At 49.4% G+C, this 26,429-nt stretch overlaps 1 protein-coding gene across 2 annotated transcripts in view; it reads left to right on the top strand.

Moving 5' to 3' along the window:
* Nucleotides 1-430: 430 nt before the first annotated feature.
* The window catches only part of PAX5 (paired box 5), a 175,433-nt gene continuing 149,434 nt past the window's right edge, over nt 431-26,429 (top strand). The window contains exons 1-5 of one of the 2 annotated variants that reach the window (XM_026099391.2): nt 431-1,171; nt 12,347-12,512; nt 16,869-17,066; nt 21,911-21,975; nt 24,637-24,765. In XM_026099391.2, the coding sequence (XP_025955176.1) occupies nt 1,126-1,171; nt 12,347-12,512; nt 16,869-17,066; nt 21,911-21,975; nt 24,637-24,765 (604 nt within the window). In that variant the 5' untranslated portion in view covers nt 431-1,125. Of the gene's footprint in view, nt 1,172-6,135; nt 6,817-12,346; nt 12,513-16,868; nt 17,067-21,910; nt 21,976-24,636; nt 24,766-26,429 lie in introns of those variants that run through there. The other variant, XM_026099390.2, reaches the window with a different exon arrangement.

Genomic DNA, 26,429 nt, shown 5'->3' with positions numbered 1-26,429 from the left:
TTCTCGGATTTAGGCTGCAGACCACCGTGCAAACGCGAGGTGCAAGGGGAGTCTGGCCAAATCTCCTCTGTGACAGGAAAAACAAAAACAGAAACAAAAATCCCTCTCCAACACGTGCATTTAACGGTTTGCTTTCATCCTGTTCCGCCGGGCGAGCGGGCTTGGTTCGGTTCGGTCTGATTTAAATGCTTTTATCAAGCGAGGAGGTGAAATGAAGAGCAAGGATATTTAGTGCGGGGCCGTTAGGGGTATTTCTGTTCTCCTCAGTTTATGGACAAGCAAAGCTCCGTTTCGTCCCCGGACGCGCGCAGCCCCTCGCGCCGCGCAGGAAGGGAGTGGAGGGCACAGCAACTGCCCGAGGCGTGAACCCAGGTGTCTCTTGCCCACTCAGAGAAGGGGAAGTTGGTTTTGCAGAAAACTTGGCCATAGACTTTGCCTGGCTGGTGGCAGTAAAATAAGGGCTGTCTCTGCCTTCGCCTCGCCACCACTGCTCTGCGGAGAGCTGAAGTAATACTTGAGAGGCAGTTGGTTGCGAACAAACTTTGATTCCTTCTACAACAGATGTCAGAGTTTTCTGGGGTTTTGGCTGCGTCTGGGGACATCTTGTGATGTTTTAGAGAACAGGACATGATCTCACATGGCGAGAAGCTCTTTAGTTTCTTAATCATTTCACGGTTCCTTCAGAGGCTTTTTTCCACCTAAAACGTTTAGTTTCAGCTCAGTGATCAGCTGCAAAAGCTCGGCGGGGAGCGGAAGAGTTGAATTATTCCAACCTGCGAGGAGCCAAGAAAAGAAAAGAAAAGAAAAGAAAAGAAAAGAAAAGAAAAGAAAAGAAAAGAAAAGAAAAGAAAAAAGAAAAGAAAAGAAAAGAAAAGAAGAAAGAAAAGAAAAGAGGAAAGAAAAGGAAAGGAAAGGAAAAGAAAAAAGAAAAGGAAAGGAAAGGAAAAGAAAAGAAAAGATAAGATAAGAAAAGAAAAGAAAAGAAAAGAAAAGAAAAGAAAAGAGGAAAGGAAAGGAGAGGAAAGGCAAGGCAAGGCAAGGCAAGGCAAGGCAAGGCGAGGCAACAACACCACAAAGTGGAAACTTTTTTCTCTGTCCATTTCACCAAGTCCTGAAAAAAACAGAATGGAATTAGAGAAAACCTACGCGACTTCCAGGACTGGCCGAACAGGTAGGACTCGGGCACTGGAGGTCTGTGAGCCGCTGTGAAGAAGCCCGGTGGCTCCCCTGCGCGCAGAGGGGTCGGTGTTTCCCTCTGCGGTGCCGTGCCCATGGCTGCGCCCGCGTTTGCAGGGCTCCCGCGCCCGGGGGCGTGCTCAGCCCCACGCTGTTCGCGCGGTGGCGGCGCACGGCTGGGGCTGGGGCCGCGGCGGCGGCCCGTGTCACCCGTGGGCCGTGGCGCAGTGCTGGGCCAGTGCGATGCGACAGGGCAGGCCGTGGTGTGAGGTGGGCGCTGCTGGGACGGGGACACGGAGGTTTCGGCGGGAAAACGAATGCTCCTTTTCTGAGCGCCGAGGTGTTTGCGTGCCCTGCGGGCTGCGGTGTTTGCTCGGCGGTGTGCCTTTTGAGCCTTCAAAGGGGGATTATCCAGACCAACTGTTTCCCATGCAAAAGTCAACACTGAACGCGCGGCTTTGACAGCCCTCGGCGGCGGCATGTGTGGAGGGGTCCGCTGGTCATTTGGAAATGATTTGCATTTTGTGCGGGGTGTCGAGCGTGCCTGCCCGCAGCCCGGCACGGCGCTGCGGCACAGGTCATCCCGGGGCTCGCACTCCTCAGCAGAAACGGGGCTGGGGTGAGCCCGGCAGCCACGGCCACCCTGGCCTCGTCGTGGCCGGGAGTGGCTGGGGAGAGCCTGTGTGTGTGCAGACATGCCCTGACGAGCTGTGTATAAAGAATGTAATTTCGAAGCGATCGATGGGGCCTTTTATTAGTTAAATCGCCTGAATAATCGTTTAATCGATAAAGCATTTTATTGCTTCTAGCTGCAGGCCGTGTGTGGTGCGGGTAAGGCCGAAGCACGGGAGGGGAGGAGGGGTGCCGAAGCGGAGGGGATGCGCTGGGCTTGGCTGCACAGGTCTCCCTTCTCCCTGCATGCTTCCCTGGCCCAAGCTTTGCCCAGCTCTGCCTGGAGGCTTGTAGCCAGCCCGGGTAAGGAGGCTGCCAAGGACTGTCCTGCTGCTCCATGCTGACTTGGGAGACTTCTGCGCGCTCCCGCAGGGTGCAGGCAGGCCGGGAAGCCGGCGAGCTGGGGGGCTGGAAGTGCAGGGGGGCCGGAAGGCGGCGGGAGCGCCCAGACCTTGCGGATGCAGACGTCGCTGCAACATCTGCAGAAGTGGCTGAGCTGGCGGAGGGGGGCTTTCAGACTCCCTCCGCACCCCGTACTGCCGTAGAGGAGGAGGAAGGGAGGGGTGCCGGGCCGCGTCCCAGCCCTTGCCCAGCCCACGCTTTGCCGTCCTCCGCGCAAGCAGCCAGAGCCCCCCGCCCCCGGCCTCCCCATCCCCATCCGGAGCCCGGATTCATGACCCCAGCCGGCCCCAGCGATTTTGAGCCGAGGGTGGATCCGAGAAGTGCTAAAGGAGACGCTTCTCTCCGCAGCACTGACTCGGAAGCTGACTTCTGCCATTGCAATCTCCCGCACGGCACGCGTGGGCTCCGCGCCCACGGCGAGGCTGCCGGTGCCTGGTGGCAGCCCATTTGCGGCCCGCCCCGCGCTTTCCCTTCGTTCGTTGGCGCACGGAGAAAGGCACAAGTGCTAAACAGAGAAAAGCCCCTTGCTGTCCTTTGGTCCCAGACTGGCCCAAAGCGGACCTGCTCCCTGTCTCTTCCCTTCTATCGTTTCAGACCAACGTAGCGGGTGAGTATGAGCCCGTTTTTTTTCCCCCGGCTGCCTGAATCCATTCTCCTGGAGCAGCCCACTAGCAGATCTGACCTCTGCAGCTTCCTTTCGTGAGGCTGCACGGAGAGAAGCTGGAAAGGATCAGATATGAAGCCCCCCCCCTTTTTTTTAATAACACGCATTGGCACAAGACTTTTTGTAAGGCGTCTCCCCGTTTTTTTTTTTTATTTTTCATTTTTTGGGGACATACAGGTCTGCATGTGCGTGAGATTGCACTGTGTGCAGAGCTACAGCAGAGGCTGAAGTTCCTCCGTTATCCTGCACCTGCTGTTCCCACGACAAAGTCCTGCCGGGGTTTAGTCCCCTCAGGGCAAGACCTCCCTCCCTGGGAAGGGGCAGGCACCGGCTAGCTCTCCCAGCCTCCGCGAGCCCCGCTGTTTAGGGGTCCTCTGCCTGCTCCTGACGATTTTGCTTTCACCCTCGGGAAGTTTTGATTTCAACGAAAATCCCCCCCGCAGTCAGCCGACTTGACCGACCGCCGGCGATTACAGCAGGCGGCAATGCTCTGGCGCGGCGGGCCTTCCCTCCACCCCATGCAAGGGTGGGACGACAGCGGAGGGGCCCTTCGGGCCCGTCTACCCCCCCACCCCCGCTTGCCGCGGAGCGGCGGCACGAAGCTGACCCCCCTTGCCTGAGCGGTGCCTTCCCCTCAGACCCTCCTTGGACCACAAACCCCTCGGGCAGCGGCTGGTGTAAGTTGCAGTGGGTGTTTGTTCCCTAGGTTTCACGCCCAGCCCCAGTAAACCCCAAAGGGGTGCAAGCTGCTGGCATGGGAAGAGGGAGCGGGGGCGGAATGGGGGTGACCTGCAAGCTATTCTGTCAACTTTGTGGCCGAGGAATTCAGAGCAGTTGGAGCCCCTGGGATCGCGCCAGCGCGAAGCAGGCTACGTGATCCTGTTGCTTTCAGTGCAAAAGAAGAAAATCATTTAAAACAAAACAAAGCAAAAAAACAGTCCCCCAAAACTTAACCCCAGAGGCCTTATATTGCGTAGCCTCCAACTGGCTCAGGGTTTCTCCTAATCCCCGACTGGCCTTCCGCAGTTCTGTGCCCCTCTGCCCATGGTGCCTGCATCGCTGCTTGCAGCAGTGTGCCGGTGAGAGTCCCCTGCGGGCGCTGCAGGCCCCGGGGCAGAACATCTCGCTGGGCGACGGCGTCTGCGCTCTCCTCCGCGGACCCCGGCGCAACTGCAGGGCCGCAGGCGGACCCGCAGGGCAGCGGGAGCTGGAAAGACCTGCCCTAGTCTCGTCGTGCTGTCGGCGGGAGCCCGGCGGGCAAAACTCCCTCTGCTGTCAATTTCGCACGGCTGCAGCGTGCCGAGCGCGGAGCGGGGCTGGGCGGCGGGTACCCGGGGGAGCCGGGGGCCGCGGTGGGGTCCGGCAGCTCCCGGCCTCCGTCGAAGAGAGCGCCCTTGGGGCAGCGGCGTGGGAGAAGCGGGTTGAGGCCGGCCAGCAGCGCGAGCGGGAGCCAGCAGGAGAGGTGGGCTAGCACAGGAGGCCAGTGCAGGCCAGGGGCGCAGGGGCCGATTGCCTTCCCACGTGGGGAGTTTGGCTTGACTCTTTAGCTGGGTCTGCCCCGTACATGCCTGCCCCGCTCAACCATAGGCCGAGCTGGAGCCTGTAGTCTATTGCCCCGACAAGCAGCGGATCGCCTGCCAGCCCCGAAGGAAAACTCAGGCCGCCGGGTGCCTCCCGCAGGGTGTGGTTCCCATCGCCTTCCTGAGATCTGGCTACCGGCGAGGAGGACGGAAGGGGCCTGGGGTGACTTCAAGCGCCAGCCTGCCTGCAGGGTGGGGAGAAGGGCAGTTACGCAGCTCCTGTATCCCACGAGTCACGCCGAGTGGGACCCAAGGAGCGGCAGCACCGCTGCAAACTCGGCTCGAGAAATGTGTCTGTCTTTTCCGGTTCTCAGAGCCCCTGGCCTTGCGCGCTTGCCCCTTTCGGCTGCGATCCCTCCCGCGGAGAGTCGCGGCTCTGGCCAAAGCCGGAGGAGGTTTTCCTCTTTGGCAGGCCGGAGCGAATCTCGCCTTTTGTCCCGTTGCCACCTGCAGCCCCCGCCCCTCCAGCGCAGCCCTCGTTTCGCGCAAAAAACACGCCTGCTCTCGCGGCGGGACACACTGCCCCGTGTCCCTGTGCCATATGCATCAGCGACAACTCTCGCGGGGCGCATCTCTGGCCCCCCACGGGTGTGGGAGCAGGGACGCGGTGGCACGGGGGTTGCGCCGCGGCGCGATGGCACAGGCTGGGCCCCCCCGCGGACGTGCACCGCCCGGGCTCCATGCCCGGCGCCGCCAAGCACCCCCCGCCCGCGCGCGGCAGCGCGTCCCGCCCCGTCCCGCTCCACGAAGGAGGGCCCCGCCCCCCAACCCCCATTGGCTGAGAACTGGCTAATGAACTCGGGCCCCGCCCGGCAGCCAGTGCGGGGCGGCGGCAACTTTACTTTTGCGATTGGCCCCGAGGCTGGTGAGTGACGGCCGGGCGGCGGCAGCCCCCCCGCCCCCGTCCCCGCCGCCGCTGTCCACACGCGCCGGTCCTGAAAGCGCGTCCCGGGCGCGCCTCGCTCCGCGATGGGCGCGCCGTAGCCGCAGGGCGCGGGCAGCTCCGGCCGGGAGCAGAGCGGGGAGCCACGCCGCGGCCCCGCGCCCGGGGGCTCCCGGAGCAGCAGGTGTGGAGCCCCTCTCCTCCCCTCCTCCCCTGGCTCGCGCCATCCCGCCCTCCCCCCGGCCCCGAACCCCTCTCCCGCCCGCCATAACACCCCTCAGACCCTCCGTGGGCAGGCAGCGCGCCTGGGGCGCACCGCCCGAGCCAGCCCCTTGGCAGCCCGGCCAAGGGTGCGGACTGTGGGGAGGAAGGGCCGGCACGGGGGAGCAGCTCGAGCCCGGCTCGAGCAGCTGCCGCCGCCACAGCGAGAGGAGGAGCGGGAGGCGATGGGCGCGCCGCACTTACGCCCAAAGTTTGACGGAACCAGCTAGCCGGCGGCGCTCGTGGCGCCCTCGCCGCTCGCTGCTCGCCCCCGCTGGGCTGCGAGGCTAGGAAAGCCCCGCCAGAACCCCCTCCCTGCTCCCGCCTCCCCTCTCTGCACACACCTTCTTCCCCCTCACACACCCACCCACCGCCTCTTCCCTCGGCCACCCTGCCCGGCTCGCCAAGTTCCTTCCAACTTCTGCAGCGCAGAGAGCCCGGGGGGAGGCGGCACATGCGGACAGCGCCGAGCTCCCTCCGGGACTGAGAAGCGCGAAGGCCTTTCACCCTCTCTTCCGCCGACTCTTTTCTCTCTCGGACACCGACGCAAACCGAGCCTCCCGGGGCTGCCCCGGCTGCTTCCGCCTCCAGCACAAAGAGTTGTCGGGGCGCGCTGCCTCCTCGCGCCGGGACGAACCGCGGGTGCCGCTTCCCTCCGGATTGCACCGCGCCGAGCCGCTTGGTCCTCCTCGCCCGCGCACTCGCTGGTCGCCGGCTGAACACCGCTTCGGAGCCGGGAGGCGGGTGCCTAGCGGGATCTGCTCTGACACAGCTCCATGGCGGTCTGACACCAGCTCCAGGGAGGGGGGGAGGGAAAGAGCCGCCCGAAGGGAGTGAAGCTAAGCTCGGCAGGCGGCGAGCCGGCCTGTGGTGCCGGGAGGAAGACGGCGGCGGTACCTTGTCTCCTACCTTGCGGAATAACCGGACACTGCAAGTTGCGAACGAGGATCTGCGCTTGGTCAACGGTGTCGGATACATCCATCCTAAGTTTGGGGGCGTTTGGTGTTTTTTTCTTTTTTCGCTCAGTTTTGTTTTATTTCCTCGGGCCCCCTCCCTTAACCCCCGAAACTCGAGTGCTGCCGACAAATCGAGATCCACTCTGCCAAGCTGTCCGCTCCGGCTTCGGACCGCTCCGATGGAAATACACTGTAAGCACGACCCGTTTGCAGCAATGCATAGTAAGTAGGCTGCTAGTTCAACTTCTCTGACACGGTAGGGCCGAGCCAGGCCGAGCGCGTTTGCGAACGGGAGCCGCCGGGCCGCGTTTCTCTTCTTGCCCGGCGCTCCGGCGGCGCGGGGCCGGCGGCACCAGGCGGGCAGCGGCGCCAATCGCCGCTCCTGCTGCTCCTGCCACCTCGGGCTCCGGCAGCCCCGCTCCGGGATCCAGGCCGAGGCGTCGGCCGCAGCCGCACCGGCGGTGGAGCCGGGGGCCCGTCCGGACTCAAACGAAATCCCGGGCTGCAGCTGGGGTCGAGGCTTGACGCTTGTTTGGACAGTCGTCTCCCATTCCGGCACCCCTTCCTTTCTGGAGCAGAAAGTCGAAGAACGCTTAGGCTTCTTTCCCCTTTCTGGCTTGCCGCTCTCTCTTTCTTTTTTAGGTGTTTTTGTTAGAGGAACATAAAACAGGCTAGGGAATGCTAGAGGCAGTTTTTCTTTTTTCTGAGAACTTCTGTCCCCGTAGAGGAATGAGCCTATGAAAAAAATGTATGTATACACACATATGTGTGTGTGTATGTGTACTAACACACACAAATATACATACGTACATATTTATATATATATTATATACGTACACTATATGTATGTTTCTAGATCACATTTCTTCAAAAAAGCCTCCCTATATTTCTGACGAATAGAAAAGTTTGCTATGCCATACTCCCACTATATTCTAACATTTTGATATACGTTAATTAAAAACCAAAAAGCAAACAAATAAAAACTCGTCGGACACAGAAAGGGGCTTAAGAGGAGATTTTTTTAACCGTCTAAAGACGGACATAATAATTCCTTTGCAATCTTTGCATCAGAAAGTGCGGGAGAGACCAAACGGATAGCAGAGCTGGTTAAGTTAACATCGTTTGGAATGGGCTCGCCCGAGATTCGTTGTGCTTGAGAGGTCGGGGGAAGACTTATCCATTAGCACAGTGTTATGTGAAATGACATCTTCTCTCACGGTGAGTTAAACGCTGCATTACTGCGAGAGATTGCGAGTAAATTTAAGGTAGAACTAATCTCATTTCCTGGTGCACCGCAGCCCTTTTAGCTAAAATAGATTTGTTTGCAAAATAAACCATCCAGTGCTAGGGCTAGAAATCTCTCTGTCTTTCTCTCTCTCGCTCTCTCTTTATTTCTCTCTATTTATCTGTCTACTTCTCTCTCTCTCTGTCCGTCATATAATTTTGGAGGGTATGTGGAGTCGGTCAGTGCAGACGGGATGGTAGTCGCGGTGACTCGCTTCTGCCGCGTGTAACATACACTTTCACTTCCACGAAAATATACCGTTTTAGAGCTGCGATTACTTTCCCCCTCCCTTAATTGAATCAAATCAAATATTTTTTAAATGGTCAGCTTTACGTGCGAAAAAAATATATCTGTGATCTTGGGGGAAAAACTCACAAGCCCCATCTCCAAAGGAACCATTATCAACTGAGTGCCTTTTTGGGAGGTGTGAGCCAAGTGGATAGTGGCGCTTTCTAACCTGGTGTGCAAGGAGGGCAGATTTGCCTAATTGGACTGGACATCAGACGTGGGAGAAACCACTAAGGGTTTGAGAGGCTCTCTCCATTAACGAAAGTCATGGAAAATCGATATCTTCTGCAGGAATTTCTGGGGAAAAAAAAGAGCAAGAAAAAAAATCACTTCCGGGGCTCTGATCCCCTAGCTGTTCGTGAAAATACCTCAGTACCAGTCGCGGCCAAACCATCTCCGGACCCACTTCTTCCCACCGGGAGAGAGAGTGAGAGAGTGAGAGAGAGAGTGTTAAAAAGGAAAAAAAACTGCTCCGTGTAATGCCCTAAAAGTGGAGAGTGGGACCCGGGCCAACCACACCGGTTCCCCTTGGCCAAGAGGAGTGGAGCTCCTTGACTGTGCTCCCGTAGGGATCCTGTGCTCCTCTATCTATGTCTGGCGGAGAGGGAAGGGCTCTGCTCGGGCGCCGGCGTTTAGACCGGGGTGGAGGCTCAGGAGCGGGAGTTCAGCTCCTGCTCCGGTCGTGGCAGGCCCCCATGGTTTCTTCATTCTGCTCAGAGTGAGAGGTCAGAAACCGCCGACCTAGACACGAGCTTGCTTCATCGCCTTGTGATTTTGCTGACAGAGGAGCCAGAGCCTTACAGGTGGGGAGAATCACAAATATACACGCTCGTCTGTCTGCCTGTTCCCCGTCCCGTGCCTCGGCGCATCGGGTCTGTCCTCTGTGCTCCTCGTCGGCGGGCTGAGACGGGCAGGCGAGCTGAAGGGCACCGCGCCTCTCGGCGGCGATGTTCACGGCGAGCGTGAGCTCTGTCCGTCCCTCCACGCCGAGACCCCTTGCCTCCCCTGCTCCCTGCCCGGCGGCCTCTCTCGCCACTTCTTCCTTCGCTAAAGTCTCTCTTCCTATAACTTTTTGTTGGGCACCGCGACAGGGACCGTTTACGGAGTACCACCGAGTTCTTTCTCTGCCAGGTACTCCCCCTTGTACCCTCTGCTGAAAAGAGCCCCTCGATCCATCGCCGATTCCTATTGGACGCTGGTATTTTGAGAGACCGGGAGCCAGAAGGCTGGGGCTAGGCGAGAGGGGAGAGGCGAAGGATGAACGAAGCAGGTGCGGGCAAGCGGTAGCTTAGGGCAAAAGAGAGAAGAAACGGAGCAGTGCACCGGCTGCCGTGTCTCAGGAAGGGCAGGAAGGTGGGGGCCGAGCGCCTAGAGCAGGAGCTGGCGCTGTGGGCTGCTCCGAGCAGCCCATAGCCTTGTGCAGCAGGCGGGAGAAGAGGGGAAAACGGGCTTTTTCCCTCAGACAAGGTGTGGAGAAACCCACCGCACCCGACCGCATCCGCCCCCTCCCCCTGGGGTCCAGGACAGAAGGACGCGCGCGGATCGCGGCTCCCTTCGCGAGGGCTCCCGGTGAGGTACAGCCCCGCGAGAGGAGCCTGTGGGCATTGCTGCCCACGGTGGCACGCGGAATGCGGAGGCACATAGGCGGGGGAGCTGGAATTACGGCTCTTGGTACACCGGCACGGTCCGCGCCCGTTTGCGCCTCCGCGTGTGCTTCCCCGGACATGCACGCCGCCACACACCCTGCCTGGTGTTGCCCCCCATATAGAGCCCTCTAAGTTCCCCTCCGCTCCGAGTCCGTCTTGGCACCGGGGCTGGCAGATGGGCCGACAGGAGGGCGACCTGGCCGGGAAGCCCTTCGCGGAGGGTCAGTTCCGCCGTGTGCCCGGGGCCGCACCTTTCCCACTGGCCGGCGCGGGGGCAGGCGTGTCTCCGCTCGGCCGGACCCTCGGGGACGGCGGGCGAAGCATCGTGTTCCTGCAAACAGCTCCTCAGGAGACAAACTTCCCAGCGCCGGGCAGTGCGGGACGACCGTCCGCCTCGACACGCTTCGCAGTCCGCAGAGGCCAGGGGAGGGCTAACTCCGGACGCTGCTGAAAAGGGGATGCCTTGGAGTCGGCCCCGGCAAGGTGCGGAGCTCGGCGGAGGGACCTGCCCGGGCTCCCCGCAGCCACGGACCCCAGCACTGTCTAGCGTCCCACGGCCCGGGGCGCGGCGGTAGCGCCCCGAGCCTCCGCGTCGAACGGTCCGCGGCGGAGCCAGGGGCTCCCGCTCCCCGCTCCCAGAGGGGAGCCGCAGCGGGGCGGCCCAGGAGCCTTTGTTTCCTTCTCAGACTGGGCTCGGGAGCGGAGTGCCCTTTTCAGGCCCCGCTGGGGCTGGGGTGTCGGGTTAGGAGTGGAGCATCAACTCTGTCCCCAAAAGGAACGTACTTAATTTTCCTTTTCCTTTTCCTTTTCCTTTTCCTTTTCCTTTTCCTTTTCCTTTTCCTTTTCCTTTTCCTTTTCCTTTTCCTTTTCCTTTTCCTTTTCCTTTTCCTTTTCCTTTTCCTTTTTTCTTTCTTGTTTTCTTCTCTCAGTCTCTCCTTCCTTCCTCGCTTCTTTTCTTTTTTTCCTTCCTTTTCTTCCTTCCTTCTCGACTTCCACCTTCCCTTCCCCTTCTCTCACTGAAAAAAAAAGCCCTTCGGAATATTGTCGTTCCTATTAAATGCGCTGTTCATGATTTAATATAACTAAAACTGCTAATGGGTGAAAAACCCGAGGTCTTGTTCACTTCAGCTTTGTGGGATTGGTCCTGTGTTTTTAGTATTAATCACTCGCAGAATTTTCTTTTCCGTCTTAAAATCATTTCAGCACACGGAGCAGCGCTGTATTTTATCTTTGCATCACCACGCCTTTGAAAAGTGCAGCCCCCAGCTACACTTGGTGTGCTCAGAACAAACTTGTCTTTGCAGGAGAGGCGCCTTGAATATGATGCCTTGCTGCTGAGAAAGATCCACTCCTAAAACTGATAAAAGCCTTTATCTTGCAGCCTTTAAGTGGCTTTAGCAATCAAATATTTAATGTGGATTCATTATGTGTCCTGACAGTTTTAGCAGGTGTTTACAAAGTTTGACAGCAGTTTATCAATGGTGAAATGACCACATTTAAATAAAAATGGCTGTATATAATCTTTTTTTAACATTGAGGCATTTGACTTCTCAGCTTATTCTGTACAGTTCAAGTCCTGTGTAAATAGATTTTCTTTATTATTTTTGTTCCAGTGTTGCCACTTACGCTGCCTGCCCCTATTGCTTGTTTTCAATTTCTCTGCTCCTCTGCAATCCAAGTAGTTTGGATGATTAACAACATGATGGTTAATTGTATTTCCTCACTTGCTACATGGGATTATTACATGTTCATTGGTTTTACACAGTTTCACTACTATTCATCTGACTGGGTCCCATTTCCCACCAGATATATGATTCACCTTGCTAAAGGTGAACAGTGCAAATCTGCTAGAAAAAGAATAATATATCGGGTTTGGCTGAGTGTTCACATTTCATTTGTGGGATCGTAATATCTGCCAAGACTGCTGTAAATTGTAAGAGCAGAATTCATTCTCTGCTTTTTGCTCTTGTTAAGTCAAGTCATTTGGAAAAAAAATAATGCTTATTTAAATTCAGGTAACCCTTTTTCTGCTTAGATATGAATAGATGCACACAGAGCAATCATCCAGCTTCGTTTTTCCTTGGCTTCCTAGCCAGAGCTGATGAAAAGCTTCTTCTCCACTAGGCAGCCACCAGGCCTGTCTAGCGAGTCTTTACTCAGGCAAAATTGGTCTTTGCATTTGAAAGGAACATGGTCCATGTCCGGCAGATATGGACATAAACGTGTGGTTTCAAATGGTCATTTTTCAAACAAGTGGACCAAATTGCCTTCAGGCAGGAGGCACTTCTTCAGTGTGTAGCATTGCAGCCAAGCAAAATTTCAGTCAGAAGAGAGCATGGCCCTGATTCCCTCCATTCTTGTGATTTCAGCAGCTCATGGTAAAAAACAACTACAGAATTATCAGAATCTTGGAGGAGTGAGCCCCAACACTGGAGAATATTGTGACTAAATAGGATTGCTGTGAAGAAATGTCATCCAACTATCACAGAGCTGTTTTTTTCTGCCCTTTCCCCCTTTCCCCTGTGTGTTTCAGGACATGGAGGAGTGAACCAGTTAGGGGGTGTTTTTGTGAATGGTCGCCCCCTTCCAGATGTTGTTCGCCAGAGGATTGTGGAACTTGCCCACCAAGGGGTCAGGCCTTGTGACATCTCCAGGCAGCTGCGGGTCAGCCATGGTTGTGTCAGCAAAATACTTGGCAGGTAAAGGGAGAATGACAAATCTTTCTGTGTCTATTAAAAAAAAAAAAATATCAATGACTGTCCTTTACTCACAGGCTGTAAAACAAGGGGCAAATCAAACAGCGAATAATAAAAATCTTAGGAAATCAGTCCAGTCATGATGCAGTGTTCCAGTGTTCCTTGCCATTTTTTTCCTCATGATTTTTATATGCTTGACCTGAGGAAAAAGTGCAACTATTTATACATTTATTTCACCCCTTTCACAGTTTCTCACAGATAATTTGAAAGCAAAGTATAAAATGCCACATGTAATGTATTTGGTATATATGTGATATATATCCTGCATTTGTCTGTTCTGAACAAATAGAGAACTCTGTGACACATCTTCAGTAAAATGAAAAAAGATGAAGTTTGAACCATTTACTGAAAGCTACTTCTGCTTTCTGAAGAACAGCTTCTTTAACATAAGTATTGCATGAGCATTGTCATGCGTTCATTTACACTATTTTGAAATTTGTCTGGCTGTTTGATTTGATTTATTTTTTTTACTCTTGTGATGGACTATGCTCTTAATTAAAACACAGAATGCCATAATTGATTATTACCTGTTTTAAATTTGGCTATTTTGAAAGTAGTCATCTGTTTGGATAGAAGCTGCTCAAAGCAGTAGAGGAACAGCAAATTAAGCTCTGAATTCCAGACATTTCCTGATTTCTTTTTAAAATTTGAATTAGACTCAGGCAAAAAATATCATCTCCGCTTCTTTGTATCTTGTGGACAAAACTGAACATCATTAGTTTAAATTACTATATTAAAATGCTTTGAACTTCAGGTCCATGCTTGAGCATGTCATATTAAGGAAAACTTCTTTTATTATAGTATTTTTTCTTGATAGCTTGAAAAAGCTTATTCCTCAAATATTTACCAAATTTCAACACTACAATTCATTTTTAATTCATTTTAAACCATTTTTTAAATCAATCATAGCATAGTTGTAAAGACTATTAGAACAGATATTCACATGCATAGGATCTTCCCTGGGTTAGCAGCATTTATGATCTTCCACTTGGCAAAGTCATAGGCCTTTTTTGTAGACCTTGGCATTCTTCTCCCTATAGTCCATGAACCCTGTTATCTCTGACCATCTAAACTGGCAAACTTTCCATGAGACGTACCTGCCCATCACAGGCTATTTCATTCTGTTACATCTTTTTGTCTGCTCTCAGTATAGGCTAAGTAACTGTTAATAATTCTGTCTGTGACACCCTCCACTGCAGCAGACTTACCAACAATTCCCATCAGGACCAATATAAAGTTAAGAAATAGCCAATTTATCTACTTCACAGTGAAATGTCCAGCAGTTTTACTTTTGCTATTTTGAATAGATCTATCATTAGATATATTTGCACTATGGAGCTAAAAGTGAAGCTCCAGAGTGTTGTCATTTAAATTGTCAGCAATAAATAAGAATTTCATAGCTTATTATTTTCATAACTAATAATGACAGTGGGTAAAATGTCATTGTAACTGGAGCTCTGTGTGTGTATGTGTGAAAATTTGAAAAATTTGAAAATCTGAAAAACAAAACTAGAAATTCTTATGAAAAATCCTTACATTTGAAATTTTATGATTCAAATCTTTCAATCTACTAGTCTTTAACACAGCCTTAAAACCAACTAAATGATGACTCGTTGCAAGCTGTATCTGCCAGGCCAAAGGTAGAGAACTGTCCAATTGCCATCACTGTCTCATAGGAGAGTACTGCAGGGATGCCCACTCTTCACTTGCATGGGCAGCTTGCTGGTACTAAAAGGCCTGGACCTAATTTTTATAAAATGAATCCAATTGTGGCTGAGCTTTTCTTTAAAATGGAGCTGGGAGCCAGAGATTGCAGCTTTCTGTAGCCTGTAGTTTGCAGCCTTTGGGCTGCTTCCCAGGTTAAACGTCAGGGTGAATAGGAAAGGGGTTGTTGTAGGTTTCACTGGGCATAAACTGTCCTATGTTACATACAAGCTCTCCTGATGTCCCAGGGAAAAGGTGTAGCATCTTCCTATTTGCTATGAATATTTCGAATAAAGTGTATAGAATTTTGCTGGGCTCAGATCAGTAAGGGTATGTGGGTATGTACCTGATTAGTGGTTAGAAGATTTGGGAATGAAGGTCTTGCTCTACAGAGTTCACCAAGGGCTTTCATTCCTTGATTGCACTCGTGTTTCATTAAGCAGACACAGCTGAGTGATTTCTGCAAGCTGACACTGTGGATCCTTAGTGAGCTAGTACCAGGCAGTACAATCCTTCCGTATCTTTGTAGGTCCAGGCCTTTGCCTTCACTGCTTACCAAACCTTGGCAAAGTGAGCCATAAGACACAGGGTCTTGTTTGTCCAGTTAGTGTTTTCCAAGCCTGTTAGTAGCTGATTTTCTTGTCAGCTGGATTATCCTTCATTGACAGAGAAGTGAGCCAAGGGGCAATATGTTGAGGTGCAGAGAGGCAGTACTAGAGAAAAACACAAAGAAATGCTTGTAAAATCTGCTGGTTTTGACTGAAGCTAAGAAAACTATAACTTTTTGTTTGAGTAGCATTCACTGTATTGTATAACCTTCATCTATACCCTTCCTCAAAGAAGAGGTACCACCAGCAAAGCTTACGAGACCAGAGATGCAAGGTTAGAATAGGTTTGTGGTGCAAGCTTGCCATCATTTTATTATGGTCTCAGGAAACATAGCATAGGATGAGCAAAATTTTACCACCGTGCCCCATGGCTCATTTCTAGGCTGAGTTTAGAGAGACAAGAAGGATTAATCCATCTTTGACACTTTGCACTTTCCGTTAATTGGCTCTATGAAGGCAAGTAGAGATGAGTCCAGATCTGCATCCAGAGTATCTGAAAACAGGTACCAACAACATGATGTCACTTTCTTTAAAGGGATTTTAGGCCCTGCACAGAGTGGTCTCCCAGAAAGATTTAAAACCCAGTAACCTAGCAGAAATCTGATAAACACAACTGCATGTTGTAGTGAGAAAGACTTCAGCTTCAAAGCTTGTTTGTGTTCTCCTCACACTGGAAAGATCATGGAATTAAAAAAGAAAACCCTATAATGTGGATGTCACGTAGCTGCGGAGAAATTATGTTAATAAGCAAGCTTATGCTTTTATTTGGGAGACTTTTCTAAGCTCTTTGCTAGAAACATGGATACTGAGTAATCAATAGACATGTTTAAGCTATTAAAAGAATATGGCTAGCTGGGTCTCTCTAGTTTAACACATTGTGAGGTCCAAATGTGTTCTATATGGAAAGGACTAGACAGATTGGGGCAGTTAGGGAGGAAGGTGCTTGCCTTACTGCAGGGTTTATTTTTCATCTGCTTGTAAAAATTCACAAGATACAAAAAAGTGCATGGCTAGAAGAATGTCCCTGTTTCCTGCGCTCCCTGAAAGCTCAGCATGGAGGGGCATGATTTCTTTCTGGTCCTTAGTGGTTACAATACTTGTGAAGTGACTTACAAAGTGAATCCTGTTTTCAACAGCCTTTTCAGGGCTTTATTTATTAAACGAGGGAAACCACCTGAGCCGAGGATCTCAGCTGGAATGTGTTGTTGCAATTCTACCAAAAATAGTTGCACTTGCCTGATTACATGAGCAAGAAATCTGGCAGACTGTCTTAGGTTTCAGACAGTTTAGGGGTCTAGTCCTACCCCTTTTCGCGGCATAGCATCAGTAGAACTGCTTGTATGTGTAAAGATCATGTATGTGAGAAAGGACTGGAGGACTGACCAAATAAACCATCTTCCAAATCAGCCATAGCCCTCCAAGACCTAAACAGTTCCTTCTCCCTAAAAAATTGTGATTGAAACAATATCTCATATTAAAACCATAACTTGGAAAAAGATATGTTGACATATTTGTCTTGAAGGTGTGAATACTGTACGTAGCCTTCATTCTGCTATGAAGTGATAATAAGCTGTATATGTAAATTATGGAGAATTTCTTTAGAAACAGTAATTTACTGCAAAAGAGCCCACTGCAAAAAAATGGTCTTTGGTGTGATTTGTTTCTATTATTGCCAGAGGCTCTGATTAATAACACACATTTTCAGTTAATTTTGGATCCTGGCATGCCCTTTAATCTAGCATTGTTTCTATTGTCTTGCTATTACAGAAAAATATATATTCTATCCTGAGGCCCAATTCCAATTACTATAAGTTAATCTATTAGGTGATAAAGCATGACATAGGCAGAAAATGTGTATGTGAAAGTGAAGATGTATCTTAGGATTTTCCAGGGATTGCTTACCTTGAAATTGTGTTCTCTATAAATCTCAAAGCATGTTCTCTGTCCTTTTGTGATAACTAAAGCTTTGTTTTGGATGTTGTCCCAGGTATTACGAAACTGGTAGTATTAAGCCTGGAGTGATTGGAGGATCAAAACCAAAGGTCGCCACGCCCAAAGTCGTTGAAAAAATTGCGGAGTACAAACGTCAAAATCCTACCATGTTTGCGTGGGAGATCAGGGATAGACTTCTAGCTGAGCGAGTGTGTGACAATGACACTGTGCCCAGCGTCAGCTCAATTAACAGGTAAAAATTTGCACATCCTTGGGAAAGGACTTTCCAAGGAAGTGTTGGCACTGAATCTTTATTTGTTAATGGAACTGGATGTTTCGGGTCATCTTCAAGAAATGCAGTTTGCATGTGTTTTCAAAATGCGTTTGGGGTTTGGGAGCAGCCATGGGCTCACCTCAGTGGTGAAAGCATCACAAATTATAAGCAGTTCCTAGGATCGGGCAGATTCTGCTCTCACCCTTTGCTTCTCTCCCATTTTTTCTCATTCTCCAGTCTTGGACTTCCATTCTTTTCTGTTAAAGATCCTGGATTATTTGATCGAAATCAGGTCTCGGTTTTGGACCAAAACCTGGACTGGCTAGGGATTCCATGGGAAGTTCCTTTTCTAGGGGAGAAAGCTGAGATTTCAAATATTGGGGCTAGTGGTGATGTAGAAAAAGGCTGGAATCAAGGTGTCCGGAGAAGGGGGTCAAAAACAGATCTCAAGGTAGCACTGCTGTCTTCCTGCTGTCTACTCAAAATTACTGAAGTTGACCCAGAATCACATGGACTGGTATTTGGTACCATTTAACACGAATATAAACAGTGGAATTTGGTCAGCAGCTTCCAAGTGCTCCAGTCATCTGCTTCTTAAATGGATACACTTAAGTGGCCTTGAATTGCTTTTGCAATGATGCAGGAGAATCTCATTTGGAGCCTCAACCCTGCATTTGGGAGTTTTGCCCTGACTTTCCTAGCAGGCCTGATTCACATAGAAGCCTGCAACTACACTAATTTCTTTCAGTGTTCTATCTACTTCCATTTCAATCAAACTATTTAAGAAGACCAAATTCACTCTCTTGATGGCATGTGTACGAGTTCACATGACAGGCCAAATGATTTCCAGTGCTGGTGTTGAAAATAGACCGTGAAATATTCTGTTATGCCTCCAGCCCTCCCAGGCTGACAAGTGCTAAATATTTGGAAAGCTGAGTGCTCAGACAGCCTCCTGCATACCCATGCCCCCGGACAAGCAGTGTCCTTTCGTTTCTCTCACGAGTATTCTCTACACAGGGTTTCAATCTCACCAGTCTGGTGAGACAGTTTTCACTTGTGCCGCTTCATGCAAGTCCTCTGAATGCAACTATGCAGCCCAATCTATGTCTGTGGACACGAAATAAATGGATGTAATATTGGCTATCCTAACCAGATTTGCATGACTGGAATTGCCACTTAAATAGCAGGAGAGACTTCCACAGCGTTAGCTAAGAATACTGGCTCTATCTTGCCAAACTGAATGTGGAGTCATACATTTGCATGGACAAATGCAAGAATAGGTTAAGTCACTCACAGCTTTTAGTACCACCTGCAAGTTCATAATTAGCTTAGAATCCAAGGCAGCAAACAATAACCCTGCAGACATTGCAATTTTATGTTAAAAAGCATTTGTTTTAGAGATAATATGGAAACCAGGAAATTTGATGGAAAATTCTACCAAGAACTGTTCTCAGATAATTACAGGCCAACTCTGTTCCCATCAAAAACAACTGAAGTCCTATCACGTAAGAAGCATTGCTGCTACTGTGAGCAGTGCTGTGTTTGTGTAGTAGGGCTTCAGGCATTGTCGAAAAACCTACCAAATAGGCAGTCACAGCTTTAGGAAGCTGAGTAACTAAACAGGTTCCACTGGCTCTTATCAATTTTTCATCCTCTGCCTCCTGCTCTGTCCTTGAATGTTTCCCCTCTGATAATGTCCACACACTCACTGCCATTGCATCACAGATCTGTTCTGTGATCTGCAACCAAGTTCTTTGTCCGGAAGTCTCATTCTTTCTCATCTTCTTGTGACTGCGGCTAAGATCTTGTGACTGCGGCTAAGATCTTTTCCTTTTCTCAAAGGTGTGAAACTCCTTTCAAAACACACACAATCTTTCTGAGTCAGTCTCTTTACCCAGAGAATTGCTTTTGCAAACCTATGAGCGCATGTTGTAAACCCAACCCAAACTATTACGACAGCATGCCTGGAACTCACTTTGAAACACTAGGCTTTAATTCTAAATTCTCCCTATTCCATAGTGTAGTCTGTGGGATTTATCCTCATATTTAAAGAGCACGTGTTTCAAAGCTTTACTGATAGCGATATTACACGTTAAGGATGCATACCCTCACTCTTAAGGCATGAAAGACTGGCAGGATTAGAACACATTGGTCAGTGACAGGAGAGCTGATGGCCTTGGGGGACAGGAGGAGAGGTGAAATTTCGTATGTACCATATTTCCTGGCAGCCCAGATGCAGCCTTGGAGAAGAGAGGACAGGTTGATGCCTATGCACAGAGATGGCTGTATATATCTCCAAACTATCAGGTGTAGGGGAAGGTAAATGTTTTATCAGGAGTTTACTTTTTTTCTTTAGCCCTCAGTGAAGACTACTAGAGAGACAAGGTACAGCAGCCAGCAGGATTAGCAGAACACCTTAGCCCAAGCCTGGAGTAGCATGTTATGGTGCAAAGGGAATGCTCTTTCAGAGGCATTCTACTCCTGAATGTGTAAATCTGCACACAAACAGCTGTGTAGTTGACATTTTCCAAAACACCTTTTCAAGACATGTAAGATGTATTTCAAGTGGCCTTGGCGCTTGCAGCAGACCTGGAGGGTTTCTGCAGTAAGCAACAGGCAGTTATTTGGCAGGTTTCCTGGCTAGATCCTGAAAGGTACAGAGGTTCCTCTCATCTCATCTCATCTCATCTCAACTCATGCTGTCTATTGCAAGGCTTGCTTTAGAAAATATGTGCATGCAGATACCTGCTGAGAACTTTGGGTCCCTGAATGCTCTGAAGTGCCTGCTCCACAGGAGCCTGAATCCTTTGTTCAGTCAGACTTGGACCCTATTTGCTGGTGTCCTTTGTGCAAATGTGATGAGTCTTTATCAGCCCTGCTGTGCAACTGAAGTGTTACCTTTTAGCCATAGGCTTGAACCACCATCAGAAGTCATTCAATGGAATTCTTGCCTGCACAGGCAGGCTGCATAGTCTGCCTGTGGTACAGCCATTGCATCTCTATGCTATTGTCTTGCTACTGTCTTCAGGAGGAGAGTTGTTATAATTGTTGGAGACTGAAGGGCTGGGGCAGCATACTGTAAGTCCATTATGACAAACTGTGTGTAGCACATCCCCACTGAGGAGTATGCATTCTAGCAGATGAATTTGAGTTGCTGCCCCCATATATGAATGAATAATTGCTATTATTATTCATTAATAACATTAATATTAATAATAGGACACTCTTCCGCAGCAGGAGCAACTCTGTGTAATTAAGGCTTAATTAATCATTGCAACTAGCTTTGCTTAAATAAGCCGACAGCTGCCCAGCTGTTTCAAAGCACTCCTGTCCTCCATCCCTTCAGAGATGAAGTAATTTATGTGTGAGGAGGCCCCAAATACCCTTCCTTCATCGTGCCAGTGAGGAAGCCTTGTGCAGGGTGCTATTTCCAACCTCACTCATACACAATCCTAGGTCTTCTTCAGCTGTGTCCTCTCCCACACTGAAGTTGCCTCCACAACTCTCTCTGACTTCAGTCCTGGCCTGCTGCTTGGCTGCTTCTGCCCATTGTAGGGGAAAGGGAAGCTAAGGGCTCAGTTACCAAGGAATTTGGAGATGTCTAACTCCAAGCAGTTTCACTTTGGTGCTGACAGCCAAATACTGACTTGTTTGCAGACCTGGCCGCTTCCACACCCCCAACAATCTCCATATCAGGATAGAAAGAGGAGGGGCAGACAGCGAGTCATATTCTGGGATGGAGATAAGGTGTCACTTGTTGTTCCTGTACAGGCTTACAAAGTACCTTTCAAGCAATTAGTAATTTTTGTGCGCAAATGCATTCACATGCTAGATCCATCCACACAGCTCTGCTCTGCTCCTCTCTGCTCCCAAATTCAAGGCAAGCAGAAATGGGAAAAGAGTGTGTTAGATAAACATAGGAGAAATGCTTACTGTGTCATTACCACTGCATAAAAAGTGCATAAAGCAGACATGTGATTTGAGTAAAGGGCATGTTTCATTCAAGGCACAAACTCATCTTGCTTCCACAGCAGTCTGTGGCAAAACTATTTAATCTCTAGCAGCATTTCAGACCTTATCTCTTCCTTATTTACTGTACATTGGCAGGGGAACACTTGACAGAACACCTCTGTGGCTGTTTTTAACAACCACCGCTCTTCCTGTAACACAACACATGCCTTGTCTTTTATTTATCTACATCTTTGAGTTTTTCCCGATTTGCATCATTATAAATCAAAGCAGGGGCTGTCCCCAGTAATGACAATGTCGTTACTCAGCTCTTAAGACTAGTATTCAATCTGGCATGTTTTTGCTTTAATATCAGTTTGATTAAGCACAATCTTTTCAGAGGTATCTAAGTTCCTAAGATGTCTGTACTGTACCAGGGGTAGTTTAGGGAAAGATTTACAAAGGTATTCAAGCACCTAAGGATGCAGCCTAGTGAGATGTCTGGACTCAAAAGTGTACATCTCCCTGAGGACAGAGTGTTGGGCCTAAGAGGTGCCGAAATAGCTGTAAGTGTTTGTTACCCTGGCAGTTAAGCCTGCATTCTCAATGGGACTGGAGCACCAAACTCCCATTAGGATCCCAAAGAACCTGTAGGAGTTAGGCATCAAAATGTTGCTGAAGACATGAGCTGGAGGCAAAAATACAGGCCTGGGTCTACCAGCCAAACTTCTGATCTTTTAGTAGATGAGAAGGGGATGATATGCGGAAAGACATTTTTGTATTGATCTAGATATTCTGAACTGAAAAAATGTCTGATGTCCCCTGCAATTGCATGATAAGTAAGTAGTCATTTATTTCTTTTCAACTGCATGCAGGATCATACGGACGAAGGTACAGCAGCCACCCAATCAGCAAGTCCCTGCCTCCAGTCACAGCATAGGTAAGGAAAACTTTTCTTTTTATATTAAAAAAATAGTATAATGAATTACAAACATTCTAAAGAACTTTTAATCATTCTTATGGACAGATAATTCTGCATAAAACACTTCAGCACACGTGCTAATGCACCTTCTTTGTCATTCTCCAAGGGCTGAACATAGTAAATGAATTTTATAAATACTGCTAAAAGGTTTTGAATTTTACTGATTATTATGATAAATAGCTTTCACCATGAGACAGAAAATTGAAATCTAACCACCCCCCCACTAATGGGGGGGGTCTATAGAATGTCAGATAATTAAAGTAATAAATCAAGAAAGGGATACTTATTCATAACATTTTCTGCATCATTAGTCAGTAAGTAGTTTTGAATGCATTTTTTTCACCTATCAGCCATCCCTTCCATAATTCTTTGTGCACTTGCAGTCTTGAGTGAAGAGGTAGAAAAACTTTCTGAACTTATTTCAGACATAGACCAGCAATATTCAGCCAAGAGTCAAGTGAGTGTGGGAGAAGTGATCTTTGAAAGGGGTGTCCTGCTTAATGAGGCCTCCTCTGCAGTTTACCAAGCTGATGGTCTTTCTTTTTATCAGAGGTATTTTTTCTCTTCAGAAACCCTTCTAGGCACCTGCATGTGTATGACATATGACCCGTATAGTTGTGTGCACACAAGCTGTGGGGTGAAGCCATTCCTCATGTGGACCTTAGAGTACCTCTGCCTTCCTGAACAGCAGGGTAGAGTGGAGGCACCCTGGGACACTAGTTACTTTGTGCCAGAATCTTTGCTTGTCTACATAGGAAGCTACACTTGAGTTTGATTCCTTGCTGTTGAAGAAATGTCCTGTACTGAGGGAGGCAGTGGATGAATCGCTGCTTAATGCTACTGGAAAACTGGAATGTATTCCTAACTCTGACACAGAAGAACTGAGAGGATTCAGATAACTCGCGACTATATTCTGCCTCTTTTTTGTATGAGTTCAATTCCTTGTTCTGAGAAAAACGGCTGGGGGGAGGATAAGGTATTGCTCACTATCCAAAACAGAGGCAGACTGGAGGTCTCAGTCGCTCTGTGCCTTAATGCTTTCACGTGTGAAATGGGGATAACACTTGCTGATGTCAGGTGGCAAAGGTGAGCTGATACTGTGACAGCAAAGAGCTGTGTTAACGCTTTGAACTTCTCAAAGAGAACTCACCGCAGGCCAGCATCCTGAGTCTTTCTTTCAAGGAAATGCCAAAATAACCTCAAAGAAGGAAAAGCAGCAGCCAATTTGCTATGATCAGTCATGGGCTGACTCTCCTCCTATTGAGAAAAACAACAGTAGAAAAAAAATCTTGCTTCTAAGAATCTGGGTTTGATATATCCAGCAGGAAATCATGACACTGATTTGTTCTGTGTGGGCTGTAACTCACTCCAGTGCTGTGGCTAGAGGCCTTTGGTGTGATCCTGGCACCGAATCCTCCCATGCTCTGGAGGCAAGCAAGTTGTCTTCTGTGATTAGCTCCTGTGAAGCGGCAACCTGCCAGCTCAGGCTTAGCCTGTGAGTAGATGGAGGTGGATGCTGGTGCTCCCCCTTCAGCCCTGGGCCACACACGTCCTCTGTGTGTACAGGCTCAGAGCTTCTTGGAAATACAGAACTTCCACAGCATCTCCGGACTTCTATGAACTATGAATAATGACCTCCTTCAGCCACTGAAGCCAGCACCCTTCCTGAGGGCTCTGCCAAAGCAAAACAGATTTAATTCACAGTTTGGGAAGCTTTATGGCCTTTCAGCCACATGTCGTCCACAGCTGGCCTTGCGTAGGTCTCTGTGTAACCCTTGCTGTTCAAAAAGATTTTCACTGACTAGAGACTTGTGGCTTGGGCAGCAAATCAAGCATAGCAAGTAAATGCCGCTTCACTGCTATGTGGTTTCTGTGACAGCAGGCTGAAAGCATTCCCCACCATCTTACTTAGATGTCCTTTTTGTAAGGTCTCATCTCTGTGCATTACTGTGCTCCAAATCCAGCTCCTTCCACTTCATTAATGATTTGAACTGGTAGACAGACAGCATCAGCTGGCCTTAGGAATCTATCTTCCAAAGGTACCTCTGGCACAACAGTAGTTGAAACTTTCCTATTTAGCACTCTGTTGTCACTTCTTAGCACTGTCCTGTTGCTTTCTACCTGGTCTGGCATGAGGAGTTTGATACAAAAGGCTCCCTTAGCTTTTCCTTCCAGTGACAACTGACCAGTGGTCTCAGCCTGAGCTTCTAAAGGAAAGGAATTGCCTGTCCTGTATGCGCCAGGGCTTCTACACCACTCTGGAGTTTTGCACCGCAGGCTCTCATGAGAGCAAAGAGCAATACACATGTCTGCGTCTGTGAGGCACCTTGTAAAAAGCAATTCAGTTATGGGGATGGGGGCCAGCTACTGCTCTACTCCTGCCTTCCACAGGCCATAATCTCAAGGTGCAGAGGACTGCTGCCACTCCTACCACCCCAGAGCCCAGAGAAATGCAGCACCTCTGTTTAGCTTGGTAGTGGATAGCTTTCTGAGCCAGATGGGCACATGGTAGCTAATAGAGCCCCAGGCTGCCTTGATCACACCGAAGCAATAGGAAACTTATGTGCCCATTGACTTTCATATTTTTGTGCACACTGACTTCTTTGCTTCCAATTACAGCCTCCACAGGGTCTGTGACCCAGGTGTCCTCAGTGAGCACTGACTCTGCGGGCTCTTCCTACTCCATCAGTGGGATTCTGGGAATTACATCCCCTGGCACAGAGAGCAACAAACGCAAGAGAGATGAAGGTAATTGAAATTGTTTGCTCTTGAAGGAGATGGGGCAACACACACCGAGAAGAAGCTGGGCAGGGCTGAGAAAAGGGGTCCTCTGTTCTGGTGTGTCATTTGTTCCAGCTTTGTCTGGCCTTTGAGGTTGGTTGAGGCAAGCAGTAACATGATTTGCACGTGTGATATGATGATTCATGTATAGGCAGACTGGCATCTTTGCATGGCTACTGCAATCAAAGTAGGTGTTGGGTGCATGGTGACATGAAGGAGCAGCCAACAGTCTTTGCAGGCCCTTCCATCTCCATCAGCTACACTGGAGTTTTTTCCCAGTTACCCTCCCAGTAGCATATGCTGGTATTAATATATTAGAAAGCACTTCGGAGGTATCACAATTTTTAATAAATCAGCCCCTCCTCCTGACTGAGGGAACATTTTCCTTCTAACAGTGAAAAGGGGAAGAATTATTATTATCTTGACTCTGTGGCCACCTGATATCATAAAATGAAAGGGAGGTGTCACAATTTGCAGAGAGACAGATTTACAGTAGTAGTGTCTGTGATGCTGCATTTCATTAGGTCCCACTGGCCTCCAGAGGACTTTCATCAGACTAGACTAGAATGAAAACTAGTGGATTTTGTTTTGGTTCGAATATTGCCTGCCTTCCTCCAGTCTGTTGCAGGGTTAATAGTTCTGTTTCATCCTGTATCCTGGGCATTTTTCTGATGAAAACACTGCTTTAGAAAGAAGGGCCTTCAAAATAAGGTAGAAAGAAAAAGAGGAGAAATTCTGCTTTGGTGTTTTATAAAAATGCTTTAAATCTAAATCAGAGCTTTATTTTAATGGGAGGTAACTAATTACAGAGAGAAGTTAAGGCCAAGACCATCTGAGCTGGCAGACTACCCCACTCACCCTATCTGTTGTAACAGAAAGGATGCAAGAGGGTTAGGTGTGATTCTACCACCAGTTGTTTGCAGCAGTCATGTGGATGGGACTTCACTGACTGACCAGCGGCAACATTTGTGGATTTGAGGCTTTTGCACTTTCCTGATTTGTTGTCATCCTGCTCTTCAGAAGAACAAACTCCTGCATTTTGCTTTTGCATATCTCTGGTCATCTGTACCAGGCTGTTGCGGAGAAGTTCGTAGGTGCTCCAGGGGTCATTGGTGCTCCAGGCATGGAAGGTACTCTATCAGCCACATGCATGCAGGGATACTCTGTGTGCTTCTGTGAAAAGGTAGAGACCTCTACCCTGAGGAAAGAAGTGGCTCCAGAGAGAAAAGAGAAAGAAATTCAGAGGAAAAACCTCTCCTGGTCTGGCTATTCAGAGATTCTCAAGGAGAGGAGAAGGGATTGTTTTCCCTGTGGCCTGCAGCTCACTCATTGGCTTTGGAGGAACTTGATGAAAATGAGATTGACTTTAAAAAATTCAGGAGTGCCAGTATGAGCCCAGACAAGCTGTTCTGCAGCCAACACAGTTAGTGAGATCTAGGAAGCCAGAAGTTCTGGCAGACTTGTGTGCCCAGTCCCTATACTTTCTCCTTCCCTTTCTCCTCCCACTTCCCAATAATGCCAGCTATTGCACCCCACAGCCTTTGTGAGGCCAGGCTCCTTCAGCCTCACTGTATTGTCAGTGCCCTGTCCCCTCTTATTTCCCTTGATTGCTGACTGAGAGAGAGGCAGCT

The sequence above is a fragment of the Dromaius novaehollandiae genome, chromosome Z (assembly GCF_036370855.1).
Source record: "Dromaius novaehollandiae isolate bDroNov1 chromosome Z, bDroNov1.hap1, whole genome shotgun sequence".
In the NCBI taxonomy this organism is placed as follows: domain Eukaryota; kingdom Metazoa; phylum Chordata; class Aves; order Casuariiformes; family Dromaiidae; genus Dromaius; species Dromaius novaehollandiae.
This window is presented reverse-complemented; position numbering and strand designations above follow the sequence as displayed.